The 23,055-nt window shown below is 44.4% G+C and overlaps 1 protein-coding gene across 1 annotated transcript in view; it reads right to left on the reverse strand.

Moving 5' to 3' along the window:
- The window catches only part of LOC122564928 (adenylate kinase isoenzyme 1-like), a 178,698-nt gene extending 160,770 nt beyond the window's left edge, over positions 1 to 17,928 (reverse strand). The window contains exon 1 of the mRNA XM_043720421.1: positions 17,408 to 17,928. Coding sequence (XP_043576356.1) covers positions 17,408 to 17,548 — 141 coding nt within the window. The 5' untranslated portion in view covers positions 17,549 to 17,928. The remainder of the gene's footprint in view (positions 1 to 17,407) is intronic.
- Between the last annotated feature and the right edge of the window lie 5,127 nt (positions 17,929 to 23,055).

The raw sequence follows: 23,055 nt of genomic DNA on the forward strand, positions 1-23,055 counted from the left end.
CCTCCCTACCTTTTATCTTAGCCTGCTTGGCACACCTTCCTCTTTCCTGAAGAAGGGCTTACGCCCGAAACGTCGATTCTCCTTCTCCTTTGATGCTGCCTGACCAGCTGCGCTTTTCCAGCAACACATTTTTAAGCAACAGTTTCACTATACCTCAGTATACACGACTGTAATAAAGATGGAAATGTGTTGCTGGAAAAGCGCAGCAGGTCAGGCAGCATCTAGGGAACAGGAGAATCGACGTTTCGGGCATTAGCCCTTCTTCAGGAACGACTGTAATAAATCAAAGCAAATCAAATTCAAGGTTACACAGGCCAGAAGATGGAAGACCAGTGGGAACGCATTGGAATAGACACATCTCAACTTAATAACATGGCTGAGGGCTTCAGCAGCAGATGAACTGGGACAGATGCAGAGACGGACAATACTGTTACAGTGATGGGTACCGGCATCACTACGTGATTGACAGTTAATAATCTGGTTCAGTCTCAGACAGCATACAGAGGGAAGAATCAATGCACAGGTTGATGAACAGAGTCTGAGGAAGAGACTGATGGCAATAACTTTGATCCTCCCAATAGTTAGTCAGAGAACATTTGTGCCTACCTGGACAAGAATCCTAACAAAGCAGGGTTAATAGAGGACCTGAGAGATGTCATGGTTAGTTAGAGTTGTCAGTGTACATATGGTGTTCCTTCATGAGGCATGTCAATAGGAGGGGGCTAAAGATAGAACCTTGGGGGGAGTTCAGAGCTGACAATGTGAGTTCTCAAAGAGAAGCCACTGCAGGTGATTCTCTGGCCATGACCGAATAGGGAACAACAGTAGGAGATGTCACCCCCAGCTATACAACTCCACCCAGGGTGAAAATGAGGGCCACTTCACGAGGGGATGAGCAGACTGAGAGAGAGAGAGAGAAGAATGGCTTTAGAGAGGAACTATGGAGCTGAAAATATGACAGAGCAGATCAGGAACTGCAAAACTTGCGTGTTGTTTGGAGGGCCGAAGGCATAGAATCCCTACAGCGTGGAAATAGGCCATTTAGCTCATCGAGTCCACACCAACCCACTAAACAGCATCCCACCCAATCCCTGTAACCCTGCACTTCCCATGGATAATCCACCTGACCAGCACATCCCTGGGCAATTTAGCACAGCCAAATCACCTAACCTGGACTATGGGAGGAAACCGGATCATCGGGAGGAAACCCACACAGACACGTGGAGAATGTGCAAACTCCACACAGTTACCTGAGAGGCGAATCAAACCTGAGAAGGGTTGTGAGGTAGCAGTGCTAACCACTGAGCCATTGTACCGCCCTATGGGATTTGAGATTAGTTTGAAGTGACTTGGAGTGAGTTTTTCCAGAGTAAGACACATAAATAGGAGACCTGGGAGCAGTAAGGGGAAAGAGTGACAAGAAATGGCCTTATTGGTGATTGATCCAATGGGAGTAGAGTGGCCAAATGTGGAGGCAGGCTCAAAGAGATGGAGATGGGCAGGGGAGTTAATATCAAGGGAGGATAGGAGGGCACTGCATCCACTGGACAGAAGGCATGGTGAGATGGATACTGGTCAAAATGAAGAGACAGTGGTGCCGTGGCATTGTTACTGGGTTAGCAATCCAGAGACCAAGGCAAATGTTCCAGGGACATGGGTTCAAATCCCACCATGGGCAGTGATCTAAATTCAATCAATTACAAAGAATTAAAACCAAAGGCTTGTTTCAGTCAAGATCACCATGAAGTCTTTGTCAACTGTAAAAATTGATCTGGTTCATTAGTGCCTTTCAGAGATGGAAGCGCCAACTTTATGTGGTCTGGCCTACATGTGACTCCAGACCCACTTCAATGTGATTGACTCAACTGCTCTTTGCATTGGCTTAGGACTGTTAGGGATAGGCAACACATGTTTTGTCAGTGATGAAGATAAGGGAATTAATTGAGGATGACAAAGTCGCTGAGCCTGAGAGAGCAGCGCAGTGTGAAACGTGGCTGGCTGGTGGAGAATAAGGGAGTGAGATGAGAGGGGGGAAGAAGATAAGATAATCCAAGGATGAAGTGCCTGAGGAGCAGGCTAATGACGAGAAGGTAGTTGTCATGGCAACGATGGAGGGGACACACAGCCAGGTGAGGAAATGGAAACTAACAGCCAGGTTTCCATTCAGGTTGTACCATCCATAACAAGCTCATGGACGGCAAAGGAGGCTTCCCACAAGCGAATGGATATACTGAAGGGAGATGTGGACACTGTATGAGCTGGTCTACTGATGGACACTGGGTAGCGAAAACAGTGAGGGACTAACATGTGTCACTCAGTTGGTGGCAGCGATGTAAGGAGGTGCAGGATCAGTCAAAGAGGGCATCAAGCTTGGGATGCCAATGGGAAGGTGGAGGTAGAAGGGACACCATGGAACACAGTGCCCAAGAAGGAATGCATGAAACGGTCACTCTGTCATTGCGGTGCTTTAGGTGAGGTTAGAGCAGTATTCAGTGTGGGGGTAAATGGGGCAAATAGAAGTGACGATTCAGAACTGGCAGCTAGAACCAACGGATAAATGAACTCAAGTTGCATCGGGCTGTTGTTGCACAGCAAGACTTAGCTAGAAACATCCTGGTAACAGGTGAGAGTGAGGACTGCAGGTGCTGGAGAGAAAGAGTCGAGAGTGTGGTCTTGGAAAAGCACAGCCGGTAAGGCAGCACCCGAGGAGCAGGAGAATTGACGTTTCGAGCATAAATTCTTCATCAGGAATGAGCTGTTGAAGAGCTTATGTTCAAAACATCAACTCTCCTTCTCCTCGGATGCTGCCTGACCAGCTGTGCTTTTCCAGCACCACACATCCTGGGAATAAACAGGGGAGGAAGAGGAGGTGCCCAAGGGAGGATTCAAAGTGAAGCCAGAAATCCTGTTGCAGTATAAAGTTGTATGAGATAGGGTGGAGTCAGCTTGAAACATCGATAAAATGTTACCTGGCTTTAAGGCTGGGCTTGGAAGTTGCCTGGTACTCATGACCCATATGCCACCATTCCAATCCTTGAGAAGACAATTATGAAAGGCAGTGGGGAGACTGATCTATAACTGTCTGACTGACCCAGTGGTAACAGAAGGTTCTAGGTTTAGGTCCCACTCTCGGAACTAGTCGGATGTTTTTGTGCACTACTGAGGAGGCGCTGTACTGGTTTTAAAGCTGAACACATTGAACTAACACTCCATCTGCTCTCCAAGTTCAGCACAAAGGATCCCATGACCCTGTTTAAAGAACAACAGGGAAATTCTCCCTGGAGTTCCAGCTAACAGTTATCACTCGACAAACATGACAAAACAGATTATCTAACCATTGATCACATTCCTAAGTTACCACATTGTGGGAAAAAAAAACACCAATTAGCTGTAAAACACTCCAGGATGGCCTGGGTCATGACCATGTAAATGCATACACCCAGTCTCAATATGAGATTCCAGATAGTCCATTTGAACCATTAGCCTGATCCATCCACAGAACACATTAACTCGCTCATGACGAAGCAAAATTATTCCCTAACCACCAACAAAAATGATGTGTCAGAGCTCCAGCACACACACAATGCCAGCCATCAGATCCAGTAACTGCACACTCATTGTATAAACCTTGAAATCTGACCACCAACAACAACAAATCCATTATTGGGATGAGATTGATGATTATAATTGAACAATGCCTCTTCTCTTTGATTCCTGTGAAGTTATATCTGAAAGGGCACACCTCCAAAATCCATTAGTGAATTTGAACTTTGAACAGAATACTTCTAAAATCAAAATGCAGCAAAGGTTCACCAGGATTGTACAGTGAAGAGAGATTGGGCAAACTGGGCCTGTATTCTCTTGAGATTGACGAGTGAGAGAGGTGATCTCCTCGAACCCCACAAAATACTCTAAGGGATAGACAGTGCAGATGCAGGTAAGCTGTTTCCCCCTGGCTGGGGAGTCTAACACCAATGAGCACATTTCATAACGATCAGAGAGGACACTTAGATCCAGGATGAGAAGATGTTTTTCAACGCAGGTGATTGCTATCCTTCAGAATTCTCTACCATCGAGAGCTGTGGAAGTGTGGGTATGTTTAAGGTACAGATTGATAGATTTTTAATTATTCCTGTCAAATAGGGTTGGGGGATAGGGTGGGTAAAAGGCAGTGATGGATTCGATGAGCCACCATCATATTGAAAGGTGGGGCACACTCAATTGGCCGAATGGCCTACCCCAGTTCCTATAAAGAATGGCTCCACCACATTAGGAGGCCATTTGCCCTATTGTGTCTGTGCCAGCTCCCTACAAGAGCAAATCAACTCATCCCAAATCTGAGCTTATACCCCCAGTCCTGCAAACGTTTCCTCTTCAGATAATTATCTTTTGAAGAATATGGAATCTGCCCTTGCCACATCCTCAGGAAGTGGATCCCTCAGCCTAACCACTCACTGCGTGAAAAGATTTTCCTCATGTCGCCATTGGCTCTTTTGCCACTTACATCTCTGACCTTTCTGCCAATAGGAACAGTTTCCACTGCTCCACATTGTCCAAACCCCTCGATCAAAACTCCTTTAAACCTTGTCTTCTACCAGGAGAGCAGGCCCAGCTTCATCAGCCTATCCAGGTGACCGAAGTCCCTCATCCCCAGAATCGTTCTAGTGAATATTTTCTCTATCTTCTCCAGTGCCTCCATGCCCTTCCTATGCTCCAGTTGGTGCTAAACCAGTGGTTTATAAAGGTTGACCATAACCTCCTTGCTTTTGTACTTTACGGCTCTACTTAGAAAAGCCAGTGTCCCTATCAACCATGTCCTCTCTGAGAGGACAATATCATAGCTAAACCCAATCCTTCCTTTACCCAGTATCTACAAGCCCACATTTCCCACCAGTGAAAGCTAGCTAGAAATCAGGAGCATTGACACTCTGCGATGTTCAGATGCTCAAAGACACTGTGATGCATCAAAGCAATTACATCACTGCAAAACCTGAAGAATCAACCCATTTCATCCCCACCAGATCCTAGTACATTTCAAATCACTTGGATGGCTTTCTTTGCTGCATTTGCAAAGGTTAGCGCCATTCATCATCAATCTCCAAGACCTACATAATGTTTCTGTTCAGTCCAAGGAATTAGGTGCACACCCATTCTGTGTGTAATCACATGAACTATATTATAGGTGAGAAAAAAGATCAACTCAAAAACACCCTTTACATTAAAACAGCTGCTTCGCTAATTGCAAGAAATTATCAGAAAATTATTTCCATTCTCCTTTTTGTTATTGGCACAGCATCTATTAGAATGGAGCAGTGGAAATCCATTTCTTGAAGCGTGAGGTCTCCAACAGCAGACCAGCCTCTGGCTATAAACTGCAATCCCTGTATCCTTTCAGTGGATGTGTGACTACTCACTGAGGTCAGTGGGGTTCACCATAGATCAGAGACGGAGCACTTACCCTGAAAATTCAGACCACTGTGAGTGTATTAGCCATTCGACAGACTTCAGCATTGAATCACAGCTGATATCCCAGGAATACAGAGACTGGATGTTGGGCATTCCTAAAATTGACCACCATACTTTGAGGATACAAGGAGAGATCTGTCCAATGTCTTGGTCAATGGTTATCCCTCAGACAACACCATTAAAAACAGAAACCCAGTTTGTTGAAGTTGCTGTTTGAAACTAGGTTGTTACAGTTTCTACAGTTCAACAATGATCATACATTAAAAATACCTGTATAGCACACTGGGACATCGTGAAGTCAACAAAGGTGCTACAAGAATGCAGTTCTTTCATCTTTTTTGAACTCTGGGTCACTGATACTAAAGTTTATTACCGATGCTAGAGAATGGCCTTTTTTAAATTCTGGGAACATTAAAACGACATCTTAAAATGCACACCATCTGGTCTAAGCAATAGAAAGGGTTACAGTATAATCGGGCAAAAAAGGGCTGAGAATACATAGTGAATGTTATAAACCAGGCCCATTGTTTTAATGAGACTGAGTGAATCAAATTCCATTTTTCTTACAGAATGTGGGATTTTGACATTTCTGCTTACGTTCCGGGATTCCATATGTATCTAATTACAACCATCACCCGGAAAGTTGAGCACAAAGTCTAGGCTGCAGTCCAATGCAGCGCCGAGGGAGTGCTGTACAGGCCACATCAACTCCCTCTGTCACCAACACTCAGCAGCAGCACTGTGTACGATCTGCAAGATGCAGAAATTCACCAAAAATCCTTAGACAGTGCCTTCCAAACATAGGACTACTTCCATCTAGAAGGACAAGGGAAGCAGATACATGGGAACATCACCTCCTGCACGTTCCTCCCCAATCCACTCACCATCCTAACTTGGAAATACATCACTATCCCTTCAGTGTTGCTGAGTTAAGATCCCAGAACACCTTCCATAACAGCATTGTGGGTGCACTTATAAGGAATGCAACTGTCACACCTTCTCTAGGGGAGTTAGGGATGAGCGATAAATGTCAGCCCAGTCAGTGACACCCACAACCCTGAGTCAATCAAAAGGCAGAGATACTGTATTTCAGATGAGAGGTTAATTTTCATTTTCTTATTGAATCTATTTTTCTTAATTAACCTGTTCAGAGACACATACAAAATGCCAGCTTCTATAGATTCAGATCCTTAAAGCCTGGTACGTCTCTGGATTGTTTGTGTACTGTTATGAAGTGTGGAGATTTTACACATTGGCTTGCTTGTCATCTTCAGCTCTTCACGTGGAAATCTTTTTTTATTGTCGTTCATTTTCAAATCAATTTTTATTTATATATCAGAAGGATGAGTGACAATATGTGTACTTTCAGAGCACAGTGGAGACCCCTTACAGGAAGGACGTTATTAAACTTGAGAGAACACATAAAAGATTTACAAGGATGTTCCTGGGACTAGAGAGTTCGAGCTATAGAGAGAGGCTGAATAAGCTGGGGCTTTTTACCGTGCAGCGTTGGAGGCTGAGGGGTGACCGTATAGAAGTTTATAAAATCATGAGGGACATGGAAAAGCCAAGGTCTTTATCCTAAGGTGGGAGAGTCAGAAACAAGAGGGCATAGGTCTAAGGTGAGAGGAAAGATATAGAAAGGGCTTGAGGGGTACCTTTTTCATGCAGAGGGTGGTATGTATTTGGAATGAGCTGCCAGAGGAAGTGATGGAGACTGGTAAAATTAAAACATTTAAAATAGATCTGGAATGGTATATGAATGGGAAGGATTTAGAGGGACATGGGCCAACTGCTGGCAAGTGGGATTAGGTCAGTTTGGGATGTCTGGTTGGCACAGATGAATTGGATCAAAGGGTCCAATTCCGTGCTGTATGACTATGGCTTCTGGAGCCGATGGGACTTGAATCAGGCTCTCCTGGTCCAGGAGTAAGTGCACTACCACAAGAGGCCCCCAGGATGAGAGGTTAAATAAAGGTCCTGTGTGGTCTCCCAGGTCTCTCCCAACAATAGACCCCTGGAGACTATTTTGCAGAATGAGCAGAGGCACTCTGCCTGGTGTTCATGTCAGTGTTTATTCTTCAATCATCACCACAGAAGGAGATTAGTTTGTTATTGACACATTGCTGCTTGTGGCATTTGTCTTGCATAACTATCTTCCATGTTTTCTACTTTCAAAGAGTGCTTCAAAGACTGTAAAGTGCTTTGGGTTAGAACATAAGAAATAGGAGCAGGAGATGGCCATTCAGCCCCTCAAACCACTCTCGCCATTCTATAATTATTGTGTACTGTTATGAAGTGTGGATATTTTACACATTGGCTTGCTTGTCATCTTCAGCTCTTCATGAGGCAAGTTTTTGATTGTAGTTCATTTTCAAATCAATTTCTATTTATACATCAAAAGCATGACTGACAACATGTGTACTTTCAGTGCACAGTGGAGACTCCTTACAGGAAGGATGTTGTTAAACTTGAGAGAATGCAGGTTCACTATTGCAGGCCTCAATCAGCTCCTTATCAACCTGAATTTCAAATACCTACCTACCTCTTCTTCGCACTTTCTGAGATCTAGCCTCAACAACTCTATGGGATAGAGAATTCCAGATATTCCCTGTCCTCTGGGAGATGAAATTCCTTCATATCTCAGTCTTAAATGAGTGTCCTCTTATTCTGTAACTATCTTGAGTTTGAGGTGTGTTTGCACTGGCGAGGCTGCAGAGGAGATTCACCGAGATGTTGTCTGGGATGGAGCACTTCAGTGATGAAGAGAGGCTGGCTAAACTCCGTCTGTTTTCTTTATAGAGCAGAGGCAGTTGACAGGGGGACCTGACAGAGATTATGAGGGAAACGGACAGAGTGAATAGAAAGCAGCTGTTCCCCTCAGTCAAAGGGTCAAAAACAAGGGGGTATCATTTAAAAGTGAAAGACAGGAGGATTAGAGAGGATTTGAGGCAAAGTTCCATCCAGAGGATGGTGAGGGTCTGGAATGTACAGCCTGGAGGGAAGGTTGAGGCCGGAAACCTCACAATCTTTAAAAAAGTACTTGGATGAGCACTTGAAGTGTCATAACATTGCAGGCTGTTGGGCAAGTGCGGGATAGTGAGACTAGTGTAGCTAGTAATATATTTTGGCAGTACAGACTTGGCAGGCCAAAGAGCCTCTTCTGTACAGTTCTAGGAGATCGTTCTACTGGTAAAAACATCATCTTAATATCGAACTGGTCAAGCTGTTTTAAATGGGCTGTCCCACAGCCACAAAAGCTGGTATATAACTGCAAGGCTATTGTTTCATTATCATCTCAAAGTTACCAAATAATCCCAACTCAGATTTAAGGTGGATGGGACGAGAAGATTCTCACCGATAGTTTCTGGTGGTGGCAATTTGTGATCATTACCAAGCTTTAGATGGGAGTAGCAACAAGATGAACGGAGAAAGAGTTCACCAGACTGCTGGCCAACATTCTGCATTCAAAAGCACTGGCTGCCTATTCCGGCTGTGGGATCTTGCTCTGCACACGCCTGCCTGCAGCTTTTGCTGACATATAACAGCCACCGTATTCCAAAAGTGTACAAGGTGCTGAACAACAGGAAAGTATAGAATTGTTGAATTCACAATCTGAACGTTTGAGCTAAACTCTCGGTATAATATGGTAACCTAGGGGCTATATTCCCAGACTGGACCAGGAATTGAGAGGCACACTTTCAAACCATGGAAGGAATCTAGAAGACTGACTTCCAAGGAAGAGTCGCTGCTTCTCTCTCCACAGATCATGTCAGACCTGCTCAACTTCTCCAACACTGTCTGTCCTGATCAGTCTTCCACAGATCCAGGATCAGGTTTCAGCGATGTGGGCCTCATATCTCACCCCTGCCATTGTGAAATCTGAATTTAGTTTGTAAATCTGGAATATAAAGTTACTCTCGGTAATGAAGCCACAAAACTACCATCTAGGACAAAGGACTGCAGATGCAGGAGATCAGAATTGGAAAGTGTGGAGCTGGAAAAGCACAGCAGGTCAGGCAGCATCTGAGGAGCAGCAGCACACTTTTTATACGAATTTCATCGGCCGTCCGAAGGCTGTAATAGACAGATTTTAAATCAGTTAGAGAATCGGGAAGGGGGGGTGGGGGGGTTGATGAATCAGCAGGAATGTGGAGTTGAGGATTATCATATCAGCCATGATCTCACTTCCTGGCATGTCACACTCTATATGGTCTAATCTATCTGCTTCTCTAATGTCCCTTAGGGAACCATCCTTACCTAGTCTGGTCGTCACGGGACTCCAGACCCACAGACTGATTCTTACTCGCCTCTGAAAGGGCTGGGCCAGCCACTCAGTTCAAAGGCAATTAGGAACAGACCATCAAATGCTGGATGAGCCAGTGATGTGCACTTCCTATGAAAGAATAAAAGGAAATCTGCCATTGTTACCTGGGGCTAGGTTGGATGGCACTCCAGGACCCTCAGTAATGTGATTAACTCTTAAGTGCGTTCTGAAGCTCTGATATAAGAGTGAGAAATTAACACTGCTTTTTCATCTCTTCAGTTGGTGCCACACCTGCTGATTAATGCTGCCATTTTCTATTTTCACAATGGGCCTCTCAGTTTGCAGAATGAGGCTATTTGGCCCTTCATGTCTGCACTGGCTCTTCAAATAAGCACCATTAGTTAGTGTCAATCTCCTGCCTTTGCCCCATACCCTTGTACATTATTTCTACCCAAATAATCACCCAATGCCCTCTCGAATGCCTCAATTGAACCTGCCTCCACCACACTGTCAGACAATGCATTCCAGACCTTAACTATGGGGGTAGGCAAGAAATACTGACCCTGCTATCAAAGCACACAACCATTGAATTAGTTAAAAGAAAAGCTCAATCCTGAAAACTACTGAACAGAATTTAGTTTCATTTCAATTTCCTTCAGTGAATGAACTGCCTTCGCTCATCCTTATTAAAAAGCAAACCAGGGAAGAAATAATGTCATGCACAATGAGCTGTTACAAATAGGGCAGTACAGTAGCTCTGCTGCCTCACAGCACCCAGGGCCTGGGTTGGATTCCAGTATTGGGGTGACTGTGTGGAATTTGCACGTTCGCCCCGTACCTGCGTGGGTTTCCTCCGGGTGCTCTGGTTTCCTCCCACAGTCCAAAGATGTGCAGGTCAGGGTGAATTGGCCATCGGAAATGCAGGTCACAGGGATAGGGGTGGAGTGGGTCTTGATTGGGGGGGGAGGGGGGTCAGTGCAAACTCGAAGGGCCAAATTGTCTCTTTCTGCACTGCAGGGATTCTGTGATTAAAAGCATCAACTGTAATCTAACATGACGTTTGAATAAAAATGCAGAATTTCCCAAAACTTGGTGCAGAATATTATGTTATAATTAAAGAACAACATGCATTTATCCAGAACTTTCCATGATCACCGGGCCTATCAAAGCACTTGACTGCCAAGTTTTGTCACTCTTGAACAGTCAACATAACATGCTCCTATAACAGCAAAGTCATAATGACATAAGTACCTGTTTTCCTTAAGTTGGTTAAAGGGGAAAAAAAAACTTTTCTAGGAGACCTGGGATAACTAGGAGAAAGTGAGGACTGCAGATACTGGAGCTCAGAGAAACTCCCTTTCTTCAAAATAATGTCATTTTTTTTTATGCCCACCGATGCAGGCAGATCAAACGTCATTTTAGTGCCTCATTAGAAGATGGCATCTGTGACAGGACAGTACTCCGTCGGTCCTGCTCCTGTGTACAACATTAATTATTGTGCTCAAGTTATGGAGAGGGACTGGAACCTGGGGCTTTGTGATTCAGACACGGGTTACCCACTGAGCCACAGCTGACACACATTGATAACAATATCAACATTTAATTTATAACTCCACATGCTTGTATAAATATTTTCTTAATGCTCACTAATCTGTTTCCTTCTTAATTCTCTCCTTCCCCTATCTTAAGTTCCTCACACATGCAGCAAAAATATGTTCCTCTGACTTTTCCAGACCACAGCTCACGCTGAAATGCAGTTCCACAAGCACTTCCACCTCCCCACCCCCATCCCCACCACTGCCACCTCCCCGAAATGGCTGCTCTTCACCTCAGAGGTCAGGCACGAGGTGAGAATGACTTTACACAATAAGGAACATGATAATTAAAGTCTCACCCGTCATCCAAACACAGAGACTGCAGGGATTCTCAGTGGAGAATCAGGGCAGGAAGTTGGTCAGATTCCTCCACCGCCAGTGCTCCCACATTATCACCCTCATTATCCCAGCAGCTGGGTCCAAGTAGGTGCTTTTTTGACACTTTGTCACGTTAAAGGTACTACGTAAATGCAATGTATTGTTGTTGCTGTTCATTATGTAAAGCTAATTTATATTAATTGCATTACAATCAAATTAAGCATATAATACAAAACCAAACTAAAATAACTTACTGATCATTTTAAAAAAAAGCTTGTGGAGTCACTAGTTGAATCAGCATTTATTATCCATTTGAATTAACTTTCTGGGGCCTTTCAAATCAACACATTGTTTTAGGTCTGGAGTTACATGGAATTTCCTTCCTAAGAACATTAGTGAAATAGATGGGTTTTTAACAAGAATGAATTGGTTACATAAACACTAATATACTGGCTTTTAATTTCAGATTGATTCATCATTCACCATCTGCTGTGGTGGGATTTAAACCTAGGACTCCAGAGCATTAACTAGGGCTCGGGATTAATTGACAATATCACTACTACCTCACGGTTAGAGCATACTGTCATCCGAGTTCAAAGTGTAGTAGTTATTGGAGTTTGTTCACTGTACAAATTATACGTGGCACTGAGCCACTCAGTTCTTGTCATTCTGCATCCTGATTCAGTTAGTTGTCCTGAGTTCCATAGCTAGTAGTCATCGTGAGATCCATCTGTCAGTAATGAGGATTGAAATTTAAAGTTAGGCAGCGATCTTGCCAAAGAATGGCAGAGCTGATAATCTCTGCTCTCAACCTCTGGTGTTGCCAACACAATTCAGAACCAAGACTGTCACAATTAACCTGAAACATTGTGGATGTGGAGAGAGGAGGCTTTCATGGTCCCAGGTTGAACTGGTTTGGCAGCACCAAGTCCCCAGAAGCCAAGTCTAGGAGAGTGTGCTTTAAATGTTAGGGAGATGTTTACGACAAGAAAGAGGAGGTATGTCAGTCTTCATGCATACTCCAACTTTCAGTAAGATTTTGCGCTATTTCTTTGTGCATTCCTTCAGTAAGCAAAGATCTCGTGATCTCAGCCTTGATTATACTCAATGAGTATCCGCAGTTTTTCCATCGAATCCCTAAGTGTGGAAACAGACCATTTGGCTCAAGACGCCAACACTGACTCTCCGAAGAGCATCCAACCCAGACTCATCCCCCTACCCTAACCCTGCATTCCCCACAGCTAATCCACCAAATCTACACATTCCTGAATACTATCGGCAATTTAGAATGACTAATCCACCTAACCTGCTCATCTTTGTGGGAGGAAACCAGAGCACCCAGATGAAACCCACATGGATACAGGGAGAACGTTTAACCTCTACACAGACAGTCACCCGAGGGTGAAAGTGAACCTGGGGTCCCTAGCACCATGAGGCAGCAGTGCTAACTGAGCCTCTGAGCCGCGCTCTCTATGAGAGAACATTTCAAAAGATCACAATGCTCTGAAGGAAGAAATTTCTCCACATCTCAGCTCTGAAAAGCCTCTGGAAGCAAATTACTGCAGATATTGGAATCTGTACTGAAAACAAAAAATGCTGGAGTTCACAGCAGGTCAGGCAGCATCCACAGAGAGAGAGGAAGCTAACGTTCCAAGTCTAGAATACTCTTTATCAGAGTTTCCAGCTCCTCACTCTCCGACCAGGGCAAACAGCCTGTCAGCATTAACCCTGCTGGGACTTCCAGGCATCTCAATGTGATCATCACTGACTCTCTTAAACTCCAGAGAATACCAGCCTATTCAATCCAATCTCTCCTTTAAAAGTAGGGAGACATTCTGATGAACCTTCACTCCATCCCCTTTACTAACAGGTTGTCGTTTGATCTGCAATTTTAATCTTGCTCAAGGAACGAATTTTCTAAAATAATTTAAAGAGGCCTCTGCTTTTGTAGCCATTTCCAGGAAGCTTTCGTTGTTATACCCAATTGCTTATTGCCACTCAATATTTTAATTTGTGTGAATATGCAATATATTACTTCGAATTTATAGCCGAAACAGGTGTGTCCTCACAAACAGCAGGACACCAGATTCAAACCTGCACTGTATGACTGTCTTGCAACATACCCCACTTACTCATGTCGATGGTGGTCAATTCAAGCAGCTACATGTCTGCAACCACATAAGTCTGAAGGAGTTCTCCAGAGCTTTGCTCTCTCTCTCTCTCTCCCACCGGGGAGAAACAACATTTCCTGTTCCTAAGTACAGTCACATCTCCTTGGCAAGAGAGGATGATTGCTGTGATAATGGGCTTTACCATCACATGGGTCAACTCTGAGCCCAGCCCAAGCCTTAAAGAAGCTGCTTTCCAAAGCGCCATCACCAGTGGTATATTCTTTAACTGGATTGGTTCTTTGTCAGCATATAAACTTTTAAGTCTTTAAAAAGAAACTCTTGATAGATTAATGTTGGCTTGTGAGAGACAACCCACAGACAGATAATTCCCCCAAATGTTCACACTTGGATGATAAGCACTAACACGACAAAGCTGTTCATCCTCGATGCTGTTCGCTGTCCAGGAACATCCCACCTCAGCCATCTTTCTTGCATCAGTGTAATTCTATCTGATGCTGTTCCTTCAGCACTGTGATATTTAAATAGAAACACTCCTGGCTTGGCTCAGGTGCCCAGAATCGTGGAGCCTGACAGCATTGAAGAAGCCTATCATGCCTTGAGTCACAGATTTACAGAATGGAAGGAGGCCATTTGGCCCACATTTAAATGCTGGTCTACAAGCAGCCATCAAGCTTATTGCCACTCTGCAGTTCTCAGTCCTTCAGATGCACGTGCGAGTATTGTTTAAATACAAAGGGTTCTGCCTCTGCCAGCTTTTCAGGCAATGAGTTCCAAATGCTTCACCACTCTCTGGGTGAAATGAATTCCCCTCAAACCCCCTTTAAACCTCCTGCCTCTTTCCCTAAACTATGCCCTGGTCATGCAACTATGGAGAACAGGGCCTTTCTGTCTAGTCTACCTTTTACTTTTCATAGAATCCTTACAGTGTGGAAACAGGCAATTTGACCCAACAAGTCCACACTGACCCTCCGAAGAATAGCCCACCCAGACCCATTCCCTTATCCTATTACTCTACACTTACCCCTGACTAATTCACCTAACCTACACACCCCTGAACACTAAGGACAATTAGCATGGCCAAGTCACCTGACCTGCACATCTTTGGACTGTGGGAGGAATCCAGAGCACCTGGAGGAAACCAACGCAGACAGGGGGAGAATGTGCAAACTCCACACAGATAGTCGCCTGAGGCTAAAATCAAACCTGGGTCCCTACCCAAACCCCTCATAACTTTATATGCCTCAATTAAACCTATCCTCAATCTCCTCTGTTCTAAAGAAAATGACCCCAATTTCTTCAATCTTTCCTCATAACTAAAATACTCCAATCCATGCAACTTGCTCAGAAATCTCCTCTCTCTAGAGCAGTTACATCTTTCATATGCTCTGGTGAGCAGAACTGTACACAGTGCTCCAGCTGAGGCCTACCCCTTGAGTGTTGCACAGTTCCAGTATACCCTTCCCAGCTCCTATACGCTCTAATATAGGAGTAATAATGGCAAGTATCCTGTGCACCAACTCAACCATCTTGTCTACCTATTGTCCTACTCTGGGATCTGTGAACATATACTCCAAAATGTCCCTGGTTCTCTACATTTCTATGTCTCCTACCAGTGATTTGTGTACTCCCTTGTTAGCCTTCCTCAAGCACCCTCATTTCTCTGGATTAAACTGTATTCGTCACTGTCTCCCCAGCCGACGAGCCCATTGATATTCTCCTGCAAAGAACATCACCTGATCTGACTACCCTTCTGCCCTGCACATTCCCTATAGCCCTGCAATGCTGCCTTTTAGAAAGTTACTATCAAATCTTCTCTGACCACACAACGCTTGTTGCTTCGCTTGGAGGGCTGAAGGGCCTGTTGCTGTGCTGTATTGATTGCTTCACAAACTCTGCATCTTGTCCCATGTCCTTTAATCATAAAATATATCTGTTAACCACAAATTACATAATCGTAAAATCCTGCACTGTGGAGTTTGTCTGGATCCTGAAGAACTGAACTGGAGGTGCGGAATGGATGGGACCATTTTGATTTGAGAGCGATATCGCGACAGGATTACAGAACAGCTGATAGTGTGAGGTGCAGCCAATAATTATAAAGGAAACTTGGGGGAGGTACAAGGTGACTCCCAAACTACTTTCAACCCTAACCAGGAATATAAATCTCCTCGGACTTCATGGATCATGGCAGATAGTACAAAGGAAGCAACCTCAGGTGCAGGATTTTACGATTATGTAATTTGTGGTTAACAGATATATTTTATGATTAAAGGACATGGGTGGTGTGTTGGGATGGTGGTGTGTTGGGAATTTGATGGCACGGGTAATCCAGACACCCAGGCATAGTGCTTTGGGGACGTGGGTTCAAATCCCATCACTGTAGGTGACCTGTCAATTCAGAACATCACATTGGGAGTATACAACAAAGTATCAGCAATAGCAACATGAAATGATCATGACCATCTGGTTCATTATTGACCTTTAGGAGGAAGGAATTAGCCATCCGTAAGTGGTCTGGCTAACATGGCAGTGTGGTTGACTCCTAACTGCTCTCCGAAATAGCATAGAGACAAAAAAACCTGCAGATGCTGCAATCTGAGGTAGACAGGCAGGAGGCTGGAAGAACACAGCAAGCCCAGCAGCATCAGCAGGTGGAGAAGACAACGTTTCTGGTGTAACCTTTCTTCAGGCAAAACAGGGCAATTAGGGTTGGACAGCAAAGACCTGCTTTATCAGTGATGTCCAAAGCCCTTGAAAGAGTAAACAGTTTGTACTGAAGCAGAGTCAGTAAGCAGAAGACAGATCTTTGGCAAACCTCTCCTGGGAGTGGTCTGGCTTTGTGTCGGTCACACAGCGAGCTGTTGTGTTCTGGAATGCACTGCCCGAAGAGGGTGTGGAGGCACAAACAACGGTACCTTTCAGATGAAAACAAACTGGATTCAGATTGGAAAAGATGAGATGGGGGGAAAGAGGCAAGGAGTGTGCGGTGGACTGAATGGCTCGCTGCTGTTCCCTCTCTCATTTTCAGAGTTAGCCCCAACCCTGGTGCTCACCACCCAGCTACACAACAGCTCCTTAGTGCCAGAAATAAAAAGCCTGGGGGAACAACGGACAAACAGAATGCCTTGCCCAGGCAGAACCTCCATCCATTCTCACACTCATAAGAGATACCTCCAAATGTCCTCCCCTTCAGAAACCATTGTCTCCCCAAAAAATATAGATGTAAGGGTCCAAAATGCTCTCTCATTTCAACCACAGCAAGTTCATGGTGAGTGGTGTAAAAGACACCCCATCTCATCTGAACAACCAGTTAGCAAAGCCCATCCATCAACACTGACAGCTAAACAGACCCACTGGCACCATATTTACAGAAATTTCCCTGCATTTTTGCAATGTACAGATTCCCGCTCCCACCTTCCCCCCCACCCCCGACTATCACTGCCTGGAAATACAGGTTTTGCTACATTCTGGGACTTAGACACAACCTTTCCAAATAGTCAAGGGGGAGGGAAAGTCTCTTGAAAAGGCTTGAGACAAAAATAAACAATCTGCGGTTTTTGAGAAAAAAAACATTTTTTGTCAGCTGCATGATCCAAACCAAGTCCCTGCTTGCCTCCCCATGTTCTTACCTCGAACAGTTGAGGTATCTCCCTTTTGGAAAGGTAATCTTTGGCACTGCCCGAGTTCATCTCGCAAGCTGAAGCCGAGTGGAGAAGTCCTGCTACTGACCAGGGGTCAGGGTTATTGTTCAAGCTGCGCCCGCCTTGCATCCAGCTTTATCCAGAGACACAGCACTGAAGTCTCAAATGTTTTGGCAGGAAAACCTCTTGTATGTAAACCTCTCCCTCCCTCTTTCTCTTTAGGCAAGGGAACAACCCTTCAGATCAGCTGTCAAAACAAACATCTTTGCAATCCGGATAATCCTTGTGCTTCCATCAGCTTCAACAATTCTGTTAAGTTTTCTCGTCCTCGGCTCTCCCTACCTCTGCAAACCTTGAACAATCTACTGCTTTTAGTTACCCTGCTTTTTTGTGTAAACCCCTCTTCTGTTTTGTTCCCAATCTCCTTCCTTCTACAAGTACCGCTCAGAGTAAAACGGACGTGCAGACGCCCTCATGTTAAGTCTGTTACTGTCTTGATGGCTGGTGGAGCTGAGTGAATGAGAGGCTCCTTGCGCCCAATGTGTGTATGTGTCTCTCGCTCCCTCCTTCCTCCACACAGGGTCCAAGCGTCCGCCTTGTTTCTGTTCAACTTGAAATCGCAAGCCTGGGTGAAATCTGCAAACGTCAAAGACGTACATTTCCAAACTAAAGATATCTGAAATCTGACCTTAGTGAGCATTTACCGGCTGGAATCAAATTGATTCCCCAGGCATTGAATTCCACATCAGTTCAGGCAAATATATTTTGGAATCATGAGTGTTCTGATTGCACAGAGACCGGTCGTTGAGCCCATTGGATCCGTTCTGGCTCTCTGCAACAGCAGCTCAGCTGTTCCTACTGTCCTGTTCCTTTCCATAGTTCTGCATATTTTTTATCAGACAATTATTTCATAGCCTCTTGAGAGCCAATGATAGAATCTGTGTCACACTCAGACAGTGCATGCTAGATTCTAACCCCGCGCTGAGTGACAAAGGGGGTTCCTCATGTTGGTTCACTGGCCAATCAAGGGAAACTGGTGTCCTCTGCTTCTCAGTCCTTCCACCAATGAGAACAGTTACTCCCTCTGTATCCCTCTAAAACAAAACGGCATTTCAGTTTAGACAGCCCCTGGTGGGAGACTATATCAAAAACAACATCAGAATGGGCAACATAAACTCACAAATCTGGGACTAAAACTTACTGAAAAAACCATTGCCTGGGCTGATGGCATAGCCAGCCCCTGTGGTGCCCATTGGGCATAGAGATGTAAAGATTTAAAATAAACGTCTTTGATGTTTGTAGATTTCGGCCAAGCCAGTGAAGGACTTTTATTTTAGGTTGATCAGGAAGAAGTTGGGCATGGAAACAGACCCTTTGGTCCAACTCATCCATGATGACCAGGTATCCTAAAGTAATCTAGTCCCAGTTTGCCCGAATCCCTCTAAACCCTTCCTATTCATATACCCATCCAGATGCCTTTTAAATGTTGCAATTGTACCAGCCTCCACCACTTCCTCTGGCAGCTCATTCCACACACGTACCACCCTCTGTGTGAAAGAGTTGTCCCTTAGGTCCCTCAGAAGACACTGCATGCTCTCTCCCAATGGACTCCAGAGTGGAGATGTAACTATTTTGTTAATCCACCCTCTTTAGATATATCACCTCTGTGGCAGAGTGGGAGTTGAACCTGGATCTTCTATCCAGAGATAGGCACTTGCCCTCTGCATCCCTCTCTGTCCAGACTCCTTGATCAAACCTCCCCTCAACTGTCTCATCCCCGAGAAGTACAGAACCAGCTTTGCCGGTTTATCGATTGCACTGAAGTCTTTTGTCCTTGGAGCCATTTTCGTGAATCTTTTTAGCAGCCTCGCTAACATCTTTCCTAACTTGTGGTGCCCAGCATTGAACGCAATACTCCAGCTGAATCCATACAAAGTATTTTCTTAAAGTTTTTCACGACCTCCTTGCATCTGTACTCTTTCCCTTTAATAATAAACCCTAAGAGTCCATATTCGTTAATGGTCACATTCCCAATGTGCCCTACCACCTTTATCCATTTGTACACATACTCACCTAGGTCCTTCTGGCCCTGCAACCCCATTTAGAAATTATATCCTTTATATTATTTTGCCTTTCCTCATTCTTCCTCCCAAAATCTGTCAGTTCATACTTCTCCAAGTTAAATCTCATTCACAACTGGTCTGCTCATCCCAGCAGCCCGGTATTTGATTAGATTAGATTATTTACAGTGTGGAAACAGTAAATAACAAGTCCACACCGACCTTCCGAAGGGCAACTCACCCAGACCCATTCCCCTACATTTACCCCTTCACCTAACACTATGGGCAATTTTAGCACAGCAAATTCACCTAACCTGCACATCTTTGGACTGTGGGACGAAACCGGAGTACCCAGAGGAAACCCACACAGACACGGGGAGAATGTGCAAACTCCACACAGACAGTCACCCGAGGCAGGAATTGAACTCGGGACCCCAGCGATGTGAGGCAGCAGTGCTAACCACTGAGCTGCCTTTAATGTCCCATTAAAGTCCATCGTTATCCTGACAGTTCCCAATATGAATGGACATACAGAGAATATACGTCCAGACTCCATGTCAAACAGAGATAGTGGACACACAGGTGATCATCTTTCAAAATGGCATTAATTATATTAATTCAACCCAGCAGCTTGGAAGACTGCAAATGTAACCCTAACGTTAAGAAAAGGGGAAGAGAGAAAATGAGGAACTACGGGCCTCTTAGTCTGACGTCAATAGCAGGAAGAATACTCAAATCCATAATTAAGTATGCAATGTCTCTGTGTTTGGAAATTGCCTGACAGAACAGAGATTTACCAAGGGGAAATCAGTTTGATAAACCTGATAGAGTTTTGTTTGAAAATGTTACAAGCAGAATCAATACTGGGGGACCAGCGGGTCTGGTATATTTGGATTTCACAAAGATCCCAAAGAAAGTTAGCAAACACAATTAAAGCACATGGGATTAAGGGTGTTATATTGGCATGGACTGAGGATTGCACAACAGGCAGAAGGCAGGACGGTAAATCTCCAGGTGAATAGGCTGCGAGCATTGGGGTACTGCAAGCATTCACAATCAATATCAATGATTTAAATGTGGGGATCCACATTAACCTCCAAGTTTGCAGATGGTGCAAAAGGTGGCTGCAAGGAGACACCAAGGTGATTTAGACAGGCTGACTGAATGGGTATGAGCATAGCCAATTGAGTATTATGTGGATCAGTGTGAGGTTATCCACACTGGTAGGAGGAACAAAGATGCATAGTATTTCTTAAAAGGGACCATGGTTTGCTTGTTCATAAGTCATTAGCATGCAGCTTCGGCAAATAATACAGAAGGTGAAAGAAATGTGAGCCTTTATCACAGGAGGGTTTGAGTACAGAAGCACAGATGTTTCACTTCAAGTGTACAGAATGCTGGAGAGACTGCACTGGAGTACTGTGCAGAGCGCTGGTCACCTTGCTGAAGGAAGGATATACTTGCCACAGAGGGTGTACAGTCAGGAGCTCACCCAACTTCATTCCTCAGAGAGTGAGACTTTCCTGTGAGGACAGATTGAGGAGGCTGGGCCTGTGGGGACTGGAATTTAGAAGAATGAGAGAATTATAAAATTTTTAAAGGGTTGGATGGAGCATAAGTGGAAAGGTTGTTTCTCCTGACTATGGGATCTAGAACCAGGGGGCGGTCTCAAAATAAAAGAAAAGCTACTGGTTAGAATACTGCGTACAATTCTGGTCTAAACACAGAAATCACTGGAAAAGCTCAGCTAGCCTGGCAGAGAACAATCACAAGTTTCGGGTCAAGTGACCCTTCCTCAGAACTGGTCGTCCTTTAACAAAAAGGATGTTGTTAAACTTGATTTGGTGCAGAAAAGATTGACAATGATGTTACCAGGACAGAAGGGTTTGAGGGATAGGGAGAGACTGAAGCTTCGGGGGCTGAGTTATGACCTGTTAGCATTTATAAAATCATGAGGGGCATGGCTAGGGTAAATAGACAAAGTTTTTTTCCCCTGAGGTGGGGGGAGTCCAAAGCAAGAGGGCATAGGTTTAAGGTGAGAGGGGAAAGATTTAAAAGAATGTCGAGAAACTTGTAAGGGTTCAAAAAAAGATTTACAAGGTTATTGCCAAGATTGGAGGGTTTGAACTACAGGGAGAGGCTGAATAGACTGGGGCTGTTTTCGCTGGAGCTGAGGGGTGACCTTATAGAGGTTTATAAAATTATGAGGGGCATGGATAGGGTAAAGAAACAAAGACCTTTCCCTGGGTTGGGAGAGTCCAGAGCTAGAGGTCATAGGTTTAGGGTGAGAGGAGAAAGATTTAAAAGGGACCTAAGGGGCAACTTTTTCACGCAGAGGGTGGTGTGTATATGGAATGAGTTGCCAGAGGAAGTGGTGGAGGCTGGTACAATTACAGCATTTAAAAGACATCTGGATGGGTATATGAATAGGAAGGGTTTGGAGGGATATGGGCCAAGTGCTGGCAAATGGGACTAGGTCAGATCAGGATACATGGCTGTTGTGGATGAGTTAGACCAAAGGATCTATTTCCATGCTTTATAAATTTATGACCCTACTACACTAAACTATTTAGGACTGAAATGAGGAGCAGATTGTTCACTCAGAGGATGCTGAAATCTTTGGAATTTGCTACTCCAGAGTCCCTTGGGAGTTCAGTCAGTAAGGAAGGTCAAGACAGCGATTGATAGATATTGAGTCACCATGGCCACCAAGGGGGAGAATCAACTATTTGGGATGGGATTAGCAGCCACATGGAAGAAGGCGAGTTGACGAGGAAGATGCAACATAGATTTCGAAATGGAAAATCATGTTTGATGAGATTCCTGGAGCCTTTTGGAGAAGTGGTGGAAAGGGTCAGTGACCAACATTGCTGTGAAGTTTCTTTCGTGCTGTGCAGATATTGGGGTCAGTGTGTGACAGGGGAAACCCTTCATAGGCACATTAATTGGGGTACACGGTGTTTCCCTGCACAACTACTTTAGTGGTGCCATCGTCAATCAGATTAATGTACTTATAGAGTCATAGAGACAGTAGTAAATACACTGCCATGAAACAGCCCTAATAGCTCATAGGATAGTAGCAACATGGATACAAAATTGGTTAAATGACAGGAAACAGACAATTCATGATCAGTGGACATTTTCTGGGCTCCAAACATTCACTCTGCTTTCTCTCCACAAGCTGCTGCTGAATTACTGACTTTCTCCAGTAATTTCTGGTTTTGTTTCAGATTTCCAGCATCTGCAGTTAGTTCTTGGTTTTGTTTTCGGTTTGAATTGCTTTCAGCTTCCGGAATTGAGAGTGAAAACCGCAGGGTGGCTTTTTTAATTTCAAAAACATACTTTATTCATTTAAAAAAAGTATACATACATAATCACGGAAACAGTTCAGGACTGTGTAGTAGCACATGAAGAAAACAAATAAACATTGGAGTTTGACTCAGTCCAACAAACAAACCCAAGGCATTTCTTAACTTGTGCAGAATTATATTTACATATACTTGAGGCTCTGGGAGGGTCAGATAACTGAATGGACTCCCATTTAACTTCAGCAGAAAGACCTCAGACAGCGGCCTT

This window comes from Chiloscyllium plagiosum, chromosome 30 (genome assembly GCF_004010195.1).
Source record: "Chiloscyllium plagiosum isolate BGI_BamShark_2017 chromosome 30, ASM401019v2, whole genome shotgun sequence".
NCBI classification, from domain to species: domain Eukaryota; kingdom Metazoa; phylum Chordata; class Chondrichthyes; order Orectolobiformes; family Hemiscylliidae; genus Chiloscyllium; species Chiloscyllium plagiosum.